At 40.4% G+C, this 16,089-nt stretch overlaps 1 protein-coding gene across 3 annotated transcripts in view; it reads left to right on the top strand.

The window, feature by feature from the left end:
• SYT17 (synaptotagmin 17) overlaps window positions 1–16,089 on the top strand; it is a 161,523-nt gene that overhangs the window by 49,184 nt on the left and 96,250 nt on the right. Inside the window, exons 2-5 of one of the 3 annotated variants that reach the window (XM_073542947.1) lie at window positions 5,757–5,774; window positions 7,998–8,146; window positions 9,666–9,814; window positions 11,264–11,883. In XM_073542947.1, the coding sequence (XP_073399048.1) occupies window positions 5,757–5,774; window positions 7,998–8,146; window positions 9,666–9,814; window positions 11,264–11,883 (936 nt within the window). Of the gene's footprint in view, window positions 1–5,756; window positions 5,775–7,997; window positions 8,156–9,665; window positions 9,815–11,263; window positions 11,884–16,089 lie in introns of all 3 variants that reach the window. The other 2 variants (XM_073542946.1, XM_073542948.1) reach the window with 2 other exon arrangements.

The following is a 16,089-nucleotide window of genomic DNA, read 5'->3' as shown; positions in this document are numbered from 1 at the left end:
AGAGGGTTACCTCAGGGGACTTACATCACCTGCGCCTAGGCCACCCCCACCCCCATATATCTCTGAACTAATCTCCCGCCATGCAATCTCTGGCCCTCTCAAGACCTCCTTCTATCCTCCACAATCAAAAGTTCGAATGTTCCTCATCCAATCGCCTGCAAGAATTCTCCCGAGTATCCCCTATCCTGTAGAATTCTGTGGCCCAACACATCTGATTATCACCTATATTCTGAAATTTCAAGTGGATCTTGAAAACCCATGTCTTTAGAACAGCTTACAACCTGCAAAGACCCCGCTGCCACCTCACCAACACCAGAGATGCTGCAGCCCACAAACCTACTGTCTCCTTCCCCATTATCCGGGAGAATGTAAGGCACAAGGTTAGGGTCCTCTCCCCTCTGTACCTGTCTGTCACTATTAGTTTGTTGATTGCAATTTCTATTTGTGTTTTGTCTGCAACCTCTCCTCATGTACAGCACAATAAAATCAATGGTGCTCTAAAAATATCAATAATAATCGTCCTCTGAATAATGTTCCACCCAGTCTTTACCCCTGCCCTCCTTGCCAGACTACACACAGCATAAAGCTGCAGCAGTTGGCACCTGTGCTTCATCATCAGAGATGTGTGTGGTGGTCCGCTAACCGTTTGCACTACCCTTCCCACGTACCGATGCACCAACATAGCAAGTGGTTGGCCAGGTCCAGGTGGTTGGCCTACCAAACCACAGCCAGCAGAGTCATCAAAATGCAGAAGTGACTGCTCAGACTGCTTGCCTTATTTGCAATGGGGTGAGGTGGAAGACAGATGCCCGATGGGTCACAGGTGCAAAATCTTTCTGTAGGGGACCAGGTGTAAGACAAAGCAAAGGAACTGAAGTCAATCTCAGATAACCAATCTAAAGCCATCTCTACTTGTTTTGGTTTCACCATTCACACAGCGGTAATCGTGCCTATGAATTTATGCAGAACGTCCTGTCACCTGCTTGCACCAGAGGATGGGGTTTCATTTGGGCTCATAGCAAGTAGGGCTGTGGAATCGGTAAGCCAAACCTCCGACTCCTCAATTTCTCTGTCTCCGGACTCCAGCTTCACAGCATTGCCTCACTACTGAGCTTGTACAGTAAGTGCAGCACAGATTCATCTCAGCTAAAAGCTGAGATCCCTAGATCAAGAATAGAACAGACATTTTTAGGACATTTCATAACTTTCCCAAATTCTCATGAAAAAATTGACAGCACATCCTGCATTTTAGGAGTCGGATTTGGTCCATTTCCTACCGACTCCTACTCCACAGCCATGGTAGCAGATACCAATCGACCACATCCTCTCTCTGCCTGCAGCAGCTACACCACCACCAGCTGCAACACGACCACATACCCTAGTTGAAGCTCTCATTGTTTTCAACCCAAAAAGTGCAGAGTATTATATGGCCTGTATACAGAGAGAAAGTGGCCAGCAGATTATTACACAGCCTGTTTTTAGAGTACCCCCATAAAAAAACCCACAAAACCAGTGTTGGCTATCTTCTTCTCCTATTTCTCTTCCACCTACACCTCCTCCACTTGGACCTCCACTTCCTGGTTTTAGATTGTTGTTGTTTTTTCATTTTTTATTCTATGTTCTTTCAAGTCAGTTCCCTAACAAAAACAAAAGTAATACCACAAAAACAGTGTTGGATACCTCCTCCCCTGCCTCTTCCACCTAAATGGCCACATCCACCTCCTCCACTTGAACCTACGCCTCCTGGTTCAAAATTATTATTATTTTTTTTTTTTTTCATTTTGTGTTGTTTTAAATCATTTCCTTATCCACATTTGCTTGCAGTGCAATTGTTCTACTCTTAACCCAATTTAGCTTCCTTTTGTAACCACATAGCCCTGATAATGACCATTTTACAGCCATTTTAAAGCACTAAAGTTTGGGTCCCCATTGGGTTAAGGTCCTGGGTCAAGTTTGAGGTCAAGTTTGAACCCGAACCAGACTTTTTACTGTATGTTCGGCGAATCCGAACATCCAGAGGTTTGCTCATCTCTGCTCAGCATTTAAATTTTTAAGGACAAATAATGTAAAAAAAAAGGAAAAATAATGGAATTTTATAGAAGTGGTCAGCAATCTGTTGATCCCCAGATTTTGTTACCACAACTCCCACATATTCATGACTTTAATGAGCGGTACCACGTGACCGCTGAAGAAAGGAGCCTGAGACCGTGGGAGAAGGGGGGGGGCTGCAGAGATGCGCCAGGGGGGTAAGTATGATCTGACACCCCTGCTCCCCCTCCCCCGCCGACCCCCTGGCGTATATGACTCGCATATAAGCCGAGAGGGGGACTTTCAGTCTTAAAAAATGGGCTGAAAATCTCAGCTTATACGCTAGTATATACGGTACTAATAAATAATGAGAAGCACATAAAATAATGTCATGTTTAATACGCTTTTTAAAAAGTAACATCACAACTCGGCAAATAACATGGACATATTTGGTGTCCCTGTAATCGAAATGACCCGCGCAACACAGTGATCAGAGTATTTACGGGAATAGGTAAATAGCGCAAAAAAATGGAGTAATTGACATTTTTTCACTATTAAACCCATAAAAAATGTATTACAGTAACTATGTAACGCTGAGACCATTGTTTGTTTTGTATCTTTTATGGGTTTTCCCCCTTTTCTGATGCATTTTTGGTGCAGATATAAAGCAGAGTTTTTAACTTTTTTTAATAATACAGAAAAACTTTGATTCTGCGCTAAAAAATGTTTTTTTTTTCAGAAGTATATTAAGAAAAAAATTCAGCAAAACCGCAGAGTTCAGCAACGTCTTTAGATGCACAGAGAGTGGAGATTTCATGAAATCAAATCCACTTTTGCTTGGACAATTAGATCACATTCACATGTAAAGTAAATGTATTTTTTCTGCTGTTTTTTTTTTTTTTGCACAGAAATTCTACTGTATTTATCTGTCCTTGCAAAGTGGATGTGATTTCATGAAAACTGCGCCCCCTGTGGTCTAAAAACGCCTCCGAACTTTGCTGCTTTGGTGCCTTTTTTTTTCTCTTTTCTTTGTGAAGCCTAGAAAAAAATACATGTAAGAAAACTGCAGTTATTTTATTAAGTGCAGAATCAAAGAATATCTGTACTATAAAAAACACATTGAAAACGCGGCTTCACATCTGCACTAAAAACGCATCAAATAAGAGGGAAAAGGCCTAAAAAATGCAGCAATATTCAGAGAAGATTGTTATGGTGTAGTTTGGTGTGGACATCTGCAGTATACAAAAAACACAGTATCTATGCAATGTGTGAACACGGCCTTACAGATGAGCAGGACGCACAAATGACAACAAACCAGTCCTGGCTAATCAAAAGCCGAAATGTAACAGATTTGTGACCTCCTGTCCAGCAACAGGTACCAATGACCTAGACGCTGGACCGGTGACCCGTGAATTGGTCAACTTATCTGTTCCCGATACAGTGGACAGTCCCAGATTTATGTCTACGCCCTGCTGAATTACACTCACTGTCACCACCCCTCTGACATCTCCTCCTGCCAGAGGAGTAAGAAATGGTAAATGGGCGTGGATTGGGGTGTGTTCAGGGGCGTGATCAAAATTAGCCATGCCACGCTACCTGTACCGCAGCATTTTCCCTCCTTCTATTCTTCAAAAGATGGGTAGTTTCTAATAGAGGCCACAATGATCTGCCTGTTGTACCCGGCACCGGCTCCTGCTTGCGATTAGCTGCTTCACGTCAACAGAGCAGCTCTTCTTCTTCCGGGCTGCTCTGTGTCAGCAGACCTCATGTTGACTGACTGCCTGCTCCCCGCAGTTAGGCTGTGTGGAGCCTGCTGTCAATAAGCATGTCGGCAGTCATGCCCCACAGACAGGGCAGAAGGGAAGCTTCTGCTCTATCGAAGTGACGTTAGCAGAAGCTGCTGAATCACCGGCAGGACAGATCGCTCTGTGCTGGCGGAGATCAGCGCCGGGTACAACAGTCAGGTAGTTAGCAACCACCTGCCTGTTCTTTTTTAGACCCTTGGTGAAAAAATATAGACCCAGATAGCCCCTTTAATCCTTCCTTTCCTCTTCATACGTCCCTGCCTGCTAGCGTGAAGGAAAATTCACCATCTACGTCACTATGTGCTAAGTTGTGGCAAAACAATTAGCCGGTCATTTTTGCTTCGTTAACAAAGGAGCATATATGGCGACGCTAAACTATAACATCCATTACTTTGCCTGTTATCTAATGTGCTCAGTGTTTTAGTAACCAGAGTCTAATGATCAATGCGGCTGGCTAATTTACAATTATGTTCCCTAATGAGTTTCTTGCTAATGAGAAGCACAGGAACACTGCTTTCTATGTTTCCAAGCTGCAGGTTGCCTGCGGAGAATTTTTTCTACCATTTAAAGGGAATCTGTCATCAGGTCTTTGACAGCTAATCGGAGTGCAGCATAATGTAGAGGCAGAGAGCCTGATTTCAGCGATGTATCACTTACTAGGGCGCTTGCTGCTGTAGTTTTGATAAAATCACAGTTTTATCATCAGGGGATATCACTAGGGGACTAGTAAACCTGCTGCCATATAGTCATCCATATTAATTAGCGCTGTATAAACCCGCCCCCATCACTGATTGGCAGCTTTCTGCCTATGCACAGTGTACACAGAAAGCTGCCAATCAGTGGCGTGGAGTTATACAGAGCTCAGCATTCAGAGAACTGATAGATCTGCAGCAGGGAAGACACTGATTTTATCAAACTGCAGCAAGGAGACCAGTAAGTGACACATCGCTGGAATCAGGGTCTCTGCCCCTATATCATACTGCCCTCAAGTCTTGGAATCAGGATCTCCGCCCCTACATCATGCTGCTTTCGAATGGAGTAGATAAAACCTGGTGACAGATTTCATTTGACATATAACTGTTTGTATAGACTCTATATGGTGATGTCCAGGATTTTCAGAAAGTTGGCAGGAATTGTTGTGAGCCAATAAAAGAATCAATACTTTCCTGATCAATCCGCCTTTGCTCCTACACAACAACTCCGGTCGATCTCCAGCAGTCTTGCACCAATAACATTATGTCCACTGGCCACGTGACTTCTGCAGCCAATCATTGGCCTCAGTGGTCATGTGTCATATATGCAAATATCACTGCTGAGATCATTAATTGGACACAGCAGTCACATGACCAATGGACATCATCGATGCTGGTGGATGAGGACTGATTAGTCAAGTAATAGTTTGTTTTTTTTTAAATTATTTTACGAGTTCTAATCCTAATCCTTGTTAACTCCATTTGAATTTTTAGTAATGGCTTGTCTACCCTGTGTTTTGGGTCTTTTTTTTTTCCTCTGCTGCCTAATGAAACTGTATATATTTTTTCATTGTGGCCGCAGAGTGGGCAGGCTATTCCTGGTCTCCCACTTTATCTTGCCCTTCCAGAGGAGAAAGAGAGAAACTGAAGCTGCATCTCCCTCCTCCCGGTCGACTATGTATTTTTTTTTACCTAAATGAACAACTTTTGCTGTTTTTAATACTTTTATTTTTAATTCCAAATATGGCATTTGTGGAAGCGAAGCGTCTCAATCTGATATCTGGTGTATACAAAATTGGGTCTGACAACATTATTTATATAAAAAAAAAAAAAAGAGCAAAACACTAAATTGGTTCTGACATTGTTAAAAAAAAATCCAAACACTAAATTGGTTTTGTTCTTTCTTTTAATGCTTTCCTATTTACTGAATTGCGGATATCAAAAAGGACAGTTGGAGCCAATAAATGAGGTGAGTGGATTTGAAGTTCTCTGATTATGTTTTATCATTGGGTACGGCGGCCTGATCGGTCAGTGAAAAAATAAAAGTACAACATGTTTTCCCCTTTGAAAGGTTGATCTGTTGAAGGCAGCCATAAATCATCTTTGAGGATAAGAAAGATAAGAGTTATTAACTCTGGGTCAGTACAAGCTGACTGATGGATTTGAAAGTTAACTCATTTAGCCATGTACTGTGATACATAGAGGCTGTAGAAGCTTTCTAACGAAAAAATTCTTTTTAATGTTAGTCAAAAAATGCCTTCATTTTGCTAAAAAAAAGTCCCTAAATTTGTCAATGTAGACTTTTAGGGGCTCTACTGTACCCCTCTAGTTCTTCATTGTCTCTTCCATGTGCGCAATGCCTTATTGCTCCCAGTTTCATTGACTATTTGATTTCAGTATTGCATGATTTGCATCAGAATCTAAAGGTAACTTAAAGAGAATCAGTCACCAGGTTTTTATCTCTTAAACTGAGAGCAGCATAATGTACAGGCAGAGACCTTGATTCCAGCAATGTGTCAATTACTGGGTTGCTTGCTGTAGATTATCACTAGAGGACTAGTTGTCATGTGCCATGTAGTCTTCCTGCTCTGGGTAACCCCACCTCCACCACTGATTGGCAGCCTTCTACCTATGCACAGTGTACACAGAAAGCTGCCAATCAGTGGTGTGGGCGGGGTTATATAGAGCTCAGCATTCAGAGAACTGCTAGATCTGCAGGAGATAAAATAGTGATTTTATCAAAACGACAGCAGGCGGCCCAGTAAGTGATATATCGCTGGAGTCAAGGTTTCTTCCCCTATATGATGCTACTCTAAGATGGGGTAGCAAAAACCTAGTGACAGATTCACTTTAAGGACCAAAAACAATGGCACCTTTCTTCATGAGTTGTATCTGGTGTTATAGCTTAGCCCAAATATAGTGAATGGGGCTAAAGTGCAGTACCAGAAACAGCCATTACACAGAGGGGGCGCTGGCTTTCTCTGGTCAACAAGCTTTTATTCTAATTATTCTGTTTCTAAGGAAAGGATGTCTGGTGTTTTCTACTATATAGCAATTATACATATGAAATCAGTGCAAGTAACCAGAGCATACAATACACAAGAAGGATAGGAGAAATCTGTTTTTTGGATTCCAGGCTTAGATTCCATTGTTTCTGACAACACAGAGTCTATATTAATGCATGATGTAAAGGGATCATACAGGATGAGCAAAACAGCGTCACAACTATTCACAGACAGTAAATAGATAATAGATAGATAGATAATAGATAGACAGATAGATAATAGATAGAGAGATAGATAGATAGATAGATAGATAATAGATAGAGCGATAGATAGATAGATAGATAGATAGATAGATAGATAGATAATAGATAGAGATAGCTAGATGATAGATAATTGATTGATATATAGATAATAGATAGAGATGATAGATAATAGATAGACAGATAATAGATAGATAGATAAAAGATAGACGATAGACAGATAGATAGATAATTGATAGATAATACATAGATAGATAGATAGATAGATAATTGATAGATAATACATAGATAGATAATAGACATATAATATATATGATAGAAGGATAGATAGATAGATAGATAGATAGAGAGATAGGAGATAGATAGATAATATAGATAAATAATGGATATATAATAGATAGATAATAGATATGATAGATATGAGATAGATAGATAAACATGATGATAAATACATCAATATTAAATATATAGATACAGTGATGGAAAGATAGATAGATAGATATATAGCTGCAATGATGATGATTGATAAAGATAGATAGATTAATAGATAGACATGATGATAAATAATAAATATATCGGTACAATGATAGATGGTACATAGATTGGATAGATACCTGTCTCCAGGGTCTTTTTGTTACAGCCGTTGAACCCCTATACTTACACCCATAATATGATCATTCTATGGACATTTTAATTGCTTTACGATCAGTGATAATTGACATTAGATTGTATTATTTTATATTCCTCGTTTGGGTAAATAATTGAGGACAGATAGAAAGTAGGAAAGCACAATGCTGCGGAATGATGACTATCTTTGGCTGTCGATCACTGCCGGCATTCCTCCGTGGATCACACCACACATGGTTGCCAGTGGCAGTGGAGTTCTCCAGGTTACACATTGCTGCTTGTTGCTTTCTTTTGGCGCAGGGGTTCCTATCTAAAATTTCAGATCTGCTGCTGTGCCGATGGACGTGCCGAAACTGCTGTCAGAAGTGCTACGAATGCAGCTGCTGCCAGTCAAGTGAAGATGAAGTGGAGATCCTAGGGCCCTTCCCTGCCCAAACGCCACCATGGATGTTAGTAACGTGAGACTTCATGCTGCTGGGTCATCTGTTATGCTGTTTGTGTTTCTTTTGTTTCTTTAAGAAGCGGCATTAAATTTTTTTCTTTGGAATGGACTACGAATGAAAAATAACATACAATGTGCTAAAACAATTTGATTAGTGTTTTGGTGAGAATCAAAGGGGAAAAAACACATATTACGTTAGCCCCCCCCCCCCCCAAAAAAAAAAAACAACATTTTGTTAAAAATAGAATTTATTTTTGAGTCACCATATTTTGAGATTCAGTACTTTCTTTTGTTTTTTTTATCATTGTTCTTTCCATTGATCTGTGTGAGGCGTTGTTTTCTAAAGGATAAGCTGGAATTTATTTCGAGGCAGCAGAAAGAACAAAAACAAAAATAGCAATTTTGCCGACACTTGTTATTTTTTGTTTTTCTTTTTAAACATGATAACTTTATAGTTTAGGTTGTTTTGGACACGACAATACAAATTATGTGCGTTTGTTATTATTTTTTCACGTCCCTATATTAGGAAAAGGGTTTTTTTTGTCCTTTTTTTATATTTATATAGCTTGAAAAATATTTTTTTTTTTTAGTTCTTCTAAGGGATTTGAACACAAGATTACTTAAATGTATAATTTATTACAATAATACAGTAAATTACAGTAAAGGGTCTCCCTTGAGGAAGCGAGTGTTATACTCGCGAAACGCGCGTCGGGTCTGCGGTCACGCCGTGGACAGGAGCTCTAATTATTATGGGTAATTAACCTTTCACACATGGTTAGTTTGCACGTTTTTTTTATGCTTGGTTTGGAATAGAAGATATAGCAACATCTCACCTCTGTTATTTATGTAACCTTTGCAGGTGGATTAACCTGGATCCCATGTATTTAGGGAGTCTATGGTTTCTCCCTGTTTATTTGTAATAATTAGTGTGAGCATTGCATTTTACATATATTATCAAGCATACTGTGTTGCCCTGTTCTACAGTTGTGACTGCCGGTTCTTTCTATTAGGATCATACTGTTTTAGCCATATCTTGTATGTAATACTATACTATATATATATATATATATATATATATATATATATACTAAATTATGGTATTGATGTGGTATATTTACCCAAAATATAATATCTATATATTTTGAGATACACTATGACTCATATTGCCGATCGGTGTTACACCTATGAGTCCTACGTCTTGCAGAACCTAATAGGGGTGCCAAGATGGAAGACCTGGGACATTCTTGATTCCCTAGCTACATTAGGAATCAGCACCAAAAAATTACAGCATCTAATTGGATAAATGGCAATCTCTATTCATTGACAGCTCCAGATGTTGATCATGGGCTTATCCTCTGTACTTGCTGCTTATTTTTTGTCATATATGTACTGTGGTTTGCAAGAAACCATTCTCGAAATTGTTGGGTAGGAAAGGAGGTGAGGGAACACTTCACAAAAAACTGATTATATTGTTATCTCATGAAGGCAATGTTTCTATTGTTTATGTTGTGCCATAAATTTACCAGGATAAATAATCGGAGTGAAGACAAGGAGGGGGATTCAGACAACGCAACAAGTGAGCCTCCTCCTACCCCGCAGGAGACATCACCCGACAGAAGACGATCGTCTTCAGATACATCCAGATCTACATATAGTCTTACAAGACGTATTTCAAGTAAGATTTCTAAACCCACATATCATATGCAACATTTCTTCTCATCGAATGTTCCACCGGCACTAAAACTATAGATCTGTAACATTAGCACTCAGAGATTCTTCTAATTTCAGAGTCTGGAGAGGTTTCGTCACCTTGTGATCCAAGCCAATCTCTAGATACCATTTGTAGAAGTCACATCGGAAATCTGTATGTGGTGGGAATCTGTATGAAGGGGGTCTTTCAGGGTGGTCACACCTGTGTATGGAGACGAGTGTCTTTCTAGTGAAGGGAACTGTAACCCATGGTCCGTGTTTAACATCAATTAATGAACTTTCCATATAATTTGGGCTGACAAAAAAAAATGTCCAAGATGGGAGATGATCCATAAATCAATACACAGCAAAGTGTTTGAAATTTCAAAAACTTAGCAGCTTTCTTCTAGATACTCTCCTCTACTGGAAGTGCCTGTTGGTCACACCAGCCGATATCGATGGGTTCGGCCAACAATTTAATGTGCATGGGGTATGAGGTCATCCGCCAACTGAGTATATTGATCGGACATGGCATATTTCGGAAGGCCAGGGCCAGAACTGAGTAACTCCCAACTACTCGAGCTCCATAAAGTTGTCTTTTATTCCATGGCTTCATCATCTACATATTACGCTTTTTTTTCATTTCAAACCTTATTCCACAGTTCGGTATCCATGTTGCATGCCTTTTAAAAGGAAACTGTCAGCATGGTCTCAAACTTTTTATATGATCATGTTGCTCTCTAGAAGATAATGTCCTCCTTACTTTTACTGACGCATCCCGAACTCTATTCCCCACCCTTGGCCCCACCTTCTTCCGCTTGATTGACAGCTCAGTGGCTTGATAACACAGCCAGTGAGCGATAAGTCAAGTAGAAGTTTATGTGAAATACATCTGGCGAGGCACAGGCTTGGGAAGGGCGGTGTGATGCTGGATGGTGCCAACAGATTCCCATTAAAGGGAGTATGTAAGGACCTCAATTACCTATACTGTTAATTTTTACGAAATGGAAGCAAAAGAATTGATAAAACATGACTGTATTAAATGTCTCTTAAAGGATAGGTTATAAATGTTTTCATGCCCAGGGTTTGACTATTGAGTCTATCACGATTACTAGAATGGGGTCCCAATCCCCCCGTTCTTTGTCAGTGCTTGGAGTCCTAGTGATAGGTCCTAGTACTGGGACCTCCAACTATCAGAAATTTAATACCTGTCTGATGGATAGTTGATTAATGTAAGTCGTGGGAAATAGTATTAACATATTATTTTTAAAGCACCATTGATTTCTTGGCGCTGTTTTACTTTGTCATTGTATGGCCTTCTATTACAGGTATATACAATATCTAGCAGGGGCGTATTATTTTTGTTTTGTTACATTCGTGTGGACTGTATCTGTATCGTCATTCATGAAAATTATCACATATTGTCATCTCCTAGGTTTAGAATCCAGAAGACCAAGTTCTCCATTAATTGACATTAAACCAATTGAGTTTGGTGCGTTAGGAGCAAAAAGAGAAATTGTCCAACCAACCGTCCTGAGAAAAATATACACCCCTGAGGACTATTTTAGGAAATTTGAACCTCATCTGTATCCTGTCGATTCCAGTAATGACGATGTAGACTCATTAACCGATGATGAAATACTAACCAAGTATCAACTAGGTATGCTGCATTTTAGTACTCAGTATGATCTACTTCACAACTATCTGATTGTCAGAGTAATTGAAGCCAGAGACCTACCGCCACCCATATCTTACGATGGTTCTAGACAAGACATGGCTCATTCAAACCCATACGTCAAGATGTGTCTACTGCCAGACCAGAAGAACTCTAAGCAAACTGGAGTCAAACGTAAGACTCAGAATCCAGTATTTGAGGAGAGATATACCTTTGACATCCAATTTTTAGAAGCCCAAAGAAGAACATTGCTCTTGACGGTGGTGGATTTTGACAAGTTTTCACGACATTGTGTTATTGGGAAAGTCTCCATGTCGCTGAATGAGGTTGACCTTGTGAAAGGAGGACATTGGTGGAAAGCTTTAATACCAAGCTCTCAGGTAAAGTAAACATCATATTTGTATTGACTAAAAATGATGAAAAGACCAAATGGCTTTTACTAAGGCCTGTTTCACACATACGTTTTTTACATCAGCTGCAATCCGCGAAAATGGCGGGACACGGATCCGCAACTGTTTTGAAAGCAACGTGTGCTACCGGACTGTTGCTTTGACGGATCCGGGGAAGGCAGAAATTTAAAGGAACCCGTGCCCAGGGAGGAAAGAGATAGAGAGAGAGATAACGGGATTTAGGGTTAAATTTCCGGCAAAGGCAATGCTTCCAGGCATGCGCAGTGACAAATGCGGATCCGGCCAGCCTAAAAAACGTTTCATTGTCCGTCCTGTCATGTCAGCGGACGCCAAAATTTTGGCGGATCCGTAAAAAAACGGATCCATCCAGATTTTGACTGGTGGAGACAAACGGATGTGTGAAACAGGCCTAAATTGTTAATAATTCCAGATCTGTCGGATGAGTACTTACTTTCTGGGAAGTATGAGTTTTGTATGATGGGTTAATACTGGAACTAGCTACAAGTTTTACATTTTTTAAATAATTTATCATTAAAAAAAAACTTTTGATTAGTCCTTGGCACCCCATGTCTTGTGCATAGAAGGACTGCGATCTTCTATGTTGTACTTGTTGCAGACAATATAAAAAGCAATAATTTTTACATTCTACTTTCAAGTCTTTCGGGTAAGCCTTATATTTTTATTTATGATCCAGTAATAGCATGATTTTAACAAAATAATAACAATATTTTGATTTCTCAGAATCCTTATCCAGATGTTATGCATATCATTACTTTATCGATGCAAAAAAAACACTCTGAAGTGCAATTTTTACCTCTATCTATCTATCTATCTATCTATCTATCTATCTATCTATCATCTATCTATCTATCTATCTATCTATCTATAAAGAAACAAAAACTGACCAGAAACTCAAAACAAAATGACATTAACGTGAATAAGTGTAAGCTGCTATGCCTGCATAATATATAAACAAAAGCATGCAGCAGCGCGCTGTGTGGGTGTTAAGATATATGCAAATATTAAATTGAATCCTTAACTTTTTCATCTGACTCCTTCTTTTTATCTGACCTCTCTTGGGTGAAAAGCCTACAAATTTAAAGGGCAGGGTCCAATGCTAATTAAAATGAGACTGTGATTGATGGGAGGAGCGCTCTGCCAACTATGGCCGGGATCACACTACCGTGTGTAATGCTAGAAACTCGCATGAGTCACTTGCATCAACACCCGGCACTGCCGCCGGCATTCAGGACCGGAGTTACATGTATTTCTATGCAGCCACAGCTCTGGTCCTGAGTGCCGGCGGCAGAGCCGGGTGTCGATGCAAGAGACTGATGCGAGTCTCTCGCATCACACACGGTAGTGTGATCCCGGCCTAAGAAGGTGGTTATCATCTCCAAATGTGTGCTGCAAAGAAAGAAAAACAGCTCAACACCCCCTAACTGGTGTGGTGTTACTGCATTATATATATATACGCACCGAAGAGTGCAGCAGCCACTGTGTGCACTAAGATATATGCAAAAATTGAATATAATACCAAATATATACTTAGAAAACTTCGGATTTATCTATCAGTCTAGTTATATATCAATCTATATCTCTCTTTTAGAATTAGTGCAAATCGGTTACCAGGACCTGGTCCAGTGGCCATGTCAGATATCTGTGGCTGTGGGGTGTGAGCCATAAGAACTGCCCCTTAGCTAACTACATCCATGGCTCGTCTTTTGATTAGCCGGTCTGAAGCGATGTCATCGTTGTGGCATGATGCACTTATGACGTTGCGCCAGGCCAGCTAATCAACAGAAGAGCCATGGATGCTGGAAGACAAAAGTCTGTTCACAGGACTCCCATTCAGAGGTCACAGATTACTGGCATGGACACTGGACCGGATCCCATGAATTGATTTGCACCAGCTCTACTCTATTATCGCTTGCTCTTGTCCACACTCCTTACATATACTGCAAAGGTTCCACTGCACCTCTCCTTATCACATACTGTCGGGCTCTTAACTAATCGCTAGGTAGCAGGAGCAAGGACAGAGCAGGGAACTAACTGAGCATGTTGTTCCATTACCGAAGGTGGATCAAAGCCACAAGACGAACAGCATGGGGCACTATTACAGATGAAAATGAAAAGTTTTTTCAAGTTAACACAATATTTGAAATTGCTGTCTACATTTATATATATTCAGTGCATATATATATGCATATACGTACTGTATATAGAAGTGGTGTATATAGAAGTAGTGTAACTTGAAGTTTGTGGATCCCAATACGAAATGTCCAACAGGGCCCCAAATTCATGGGACTGCAGTTGGTTTTCTCACATGGGCCAAAGGGACCTTTTGAGCCCCCTTGTCACCAGTGCCCAGTTGTGACTTTAACCCCTGCACCCACTCTAGTTACTCTGGAAGTATATTGCAAATACACTGCCCTTCACATACTGTAGTGAGTTTCAACAATGCTATTTTGTAAGACAACCCTCTTTATAGGGACCTGTAACCAATCATGAGCAAAGAAAGGTTGCAAAGAGCCACTGTTATGCCTGAGCACATGACAAAAACAGTCACTGGATTCTGTGTAATGCCACATTTTCCATGTAATGGGGTGGCAGAGGAATTGAATACTTGCTTCATGTTCGTTCGCAGATTGCTGATAGTTCCAGCAGCAGGACACTTGTAATTAGCATTTTATCTAACAATATTTGTGCAGTAGAAAACAAGCAGCCAAGCTAAAGCAGACAGCTGGGAGCTGGTATGCTGGGGCTGATAAGGGGTCATGGATATTGCCCCCCCTCAGCCTAAAAATAGCTGCCTGCAGCCGCCCAAAAAAGGTGCATCTGTTAGTGCACTTTGCCCGGCTCTTCCCACTTGCAATGTCGCAGTGGTAAGTAGGGTTCATGTTTGTGGGGTTGATGTCACCTTTGTATTGTCTAGTGACATTAAGCCCACGGCTTAGTTATGAAGAGGCGTCTATAAGACTCCTATCCATTACTAATACTATAATTGTATTGTAAATAAACACACAGCTAGATTAAAGTCTTTTATTTGAAATAAAAAAACACAGTTAGGTGAGTATAATTCCAATTTGATTGAAGCCCTCATCTCCTGTAATAAAACAAAAATAAAAAACAGCAATATCTCTCACCTGTCACTCATTCTCTCCCACACCATAATCCATGTCTTGGGGATAAACAATTTTCAACCTGGACGATGCCAAGATGCGACCATCCAGGTTCAGAACCACTACTGAGGAATGAGCTGCTGGACAGCAGTGACCAGCAGTGACATCATTGTAGTTACCGCATGTCACTGAGGCTGTGTTCCCAACCGGGCTGAACTGCGGTGAGCTCAGCACCGTGAGAAAAAGTCAGTGAGTTCACCACGGTTCACCATGAGAAATTTATTTAAATAATTGAAAACTATGACATGGGGACCCCTCTATTCTTGATAACCAGCCTTGCTAAAACTGAGAGCTGTGGATTACAGTCTGCAGCTGCCAGATTTGCCTGGCTGGTTATCAAAAATACAGGGGAACCCCACTGCATTTTTTACTATTATTTATTCAATTATAGTACAGGCGGCGACTGATGAATACTCTCATCAGCCATCACCTGCTCTCGCTGTTATCAGTTGAATACAACTCTAAACATTATCTCCTGCTTGCACTGACAGCAACGCAGGCAGGAGATAGTGATGTAAGCTGTCTCAGCACTGGACACCGGGGAACAGCGCAAACACTACCGCTGATTCCCAAGCGCCAGTACATGTGATATTGATGTGGCACACTGGCAGCACATGGTTGCCACATGTATTAAACACACGGACACGGATGTCTCTGGTACTGGTTTTTCCAGTACTAGAAATATCAGGACGTGTGAAAGAGCCCTTAAGACAAGTATCCCAGGAAACTTCCAGGGTAGACAGTCTGTGGTATGGGTATGGTTCACAGAGTATGCACTGGTCGTCTTCCAGGTCAAATATGTCTCAATGGTCCAAAAGTTGATGTTCTCCAGAACCAAAGAAAAAAAGTACAGTAGATAAAATTTAGCCTTTAATCATATAGGATAAAAAAAATGCCAGAATGTGAACATATTAAAAAAGGGTTATGATTAAGACTTTTTCCCACCTGAAATGCATAAGCATTATGGGGTTTTTTAATATGTGCAAATTTTTTT

The sequence above is a fragment of the Dendrobates tinctorius genome, unplaced genomic scaffold, assembly GCF_039654945.1.
Source record: "Dendrobates tinctorius isolate UK_male_01 unplaced genomic scaffold, ASM3965494v1 ptg000129l, whole genome shotgun sequence".
Lineage (NCBI taxonomy): Eukaryota > Metazoa > Chordata > Amphibia > Anura > Dendrobatidae > Dendrobates > Dendrobates tinctorius.
Note: the sequence above shows the minus strand (reverse complement) of the source record. Positions and strands in the feature narration are given on the sequence as shown.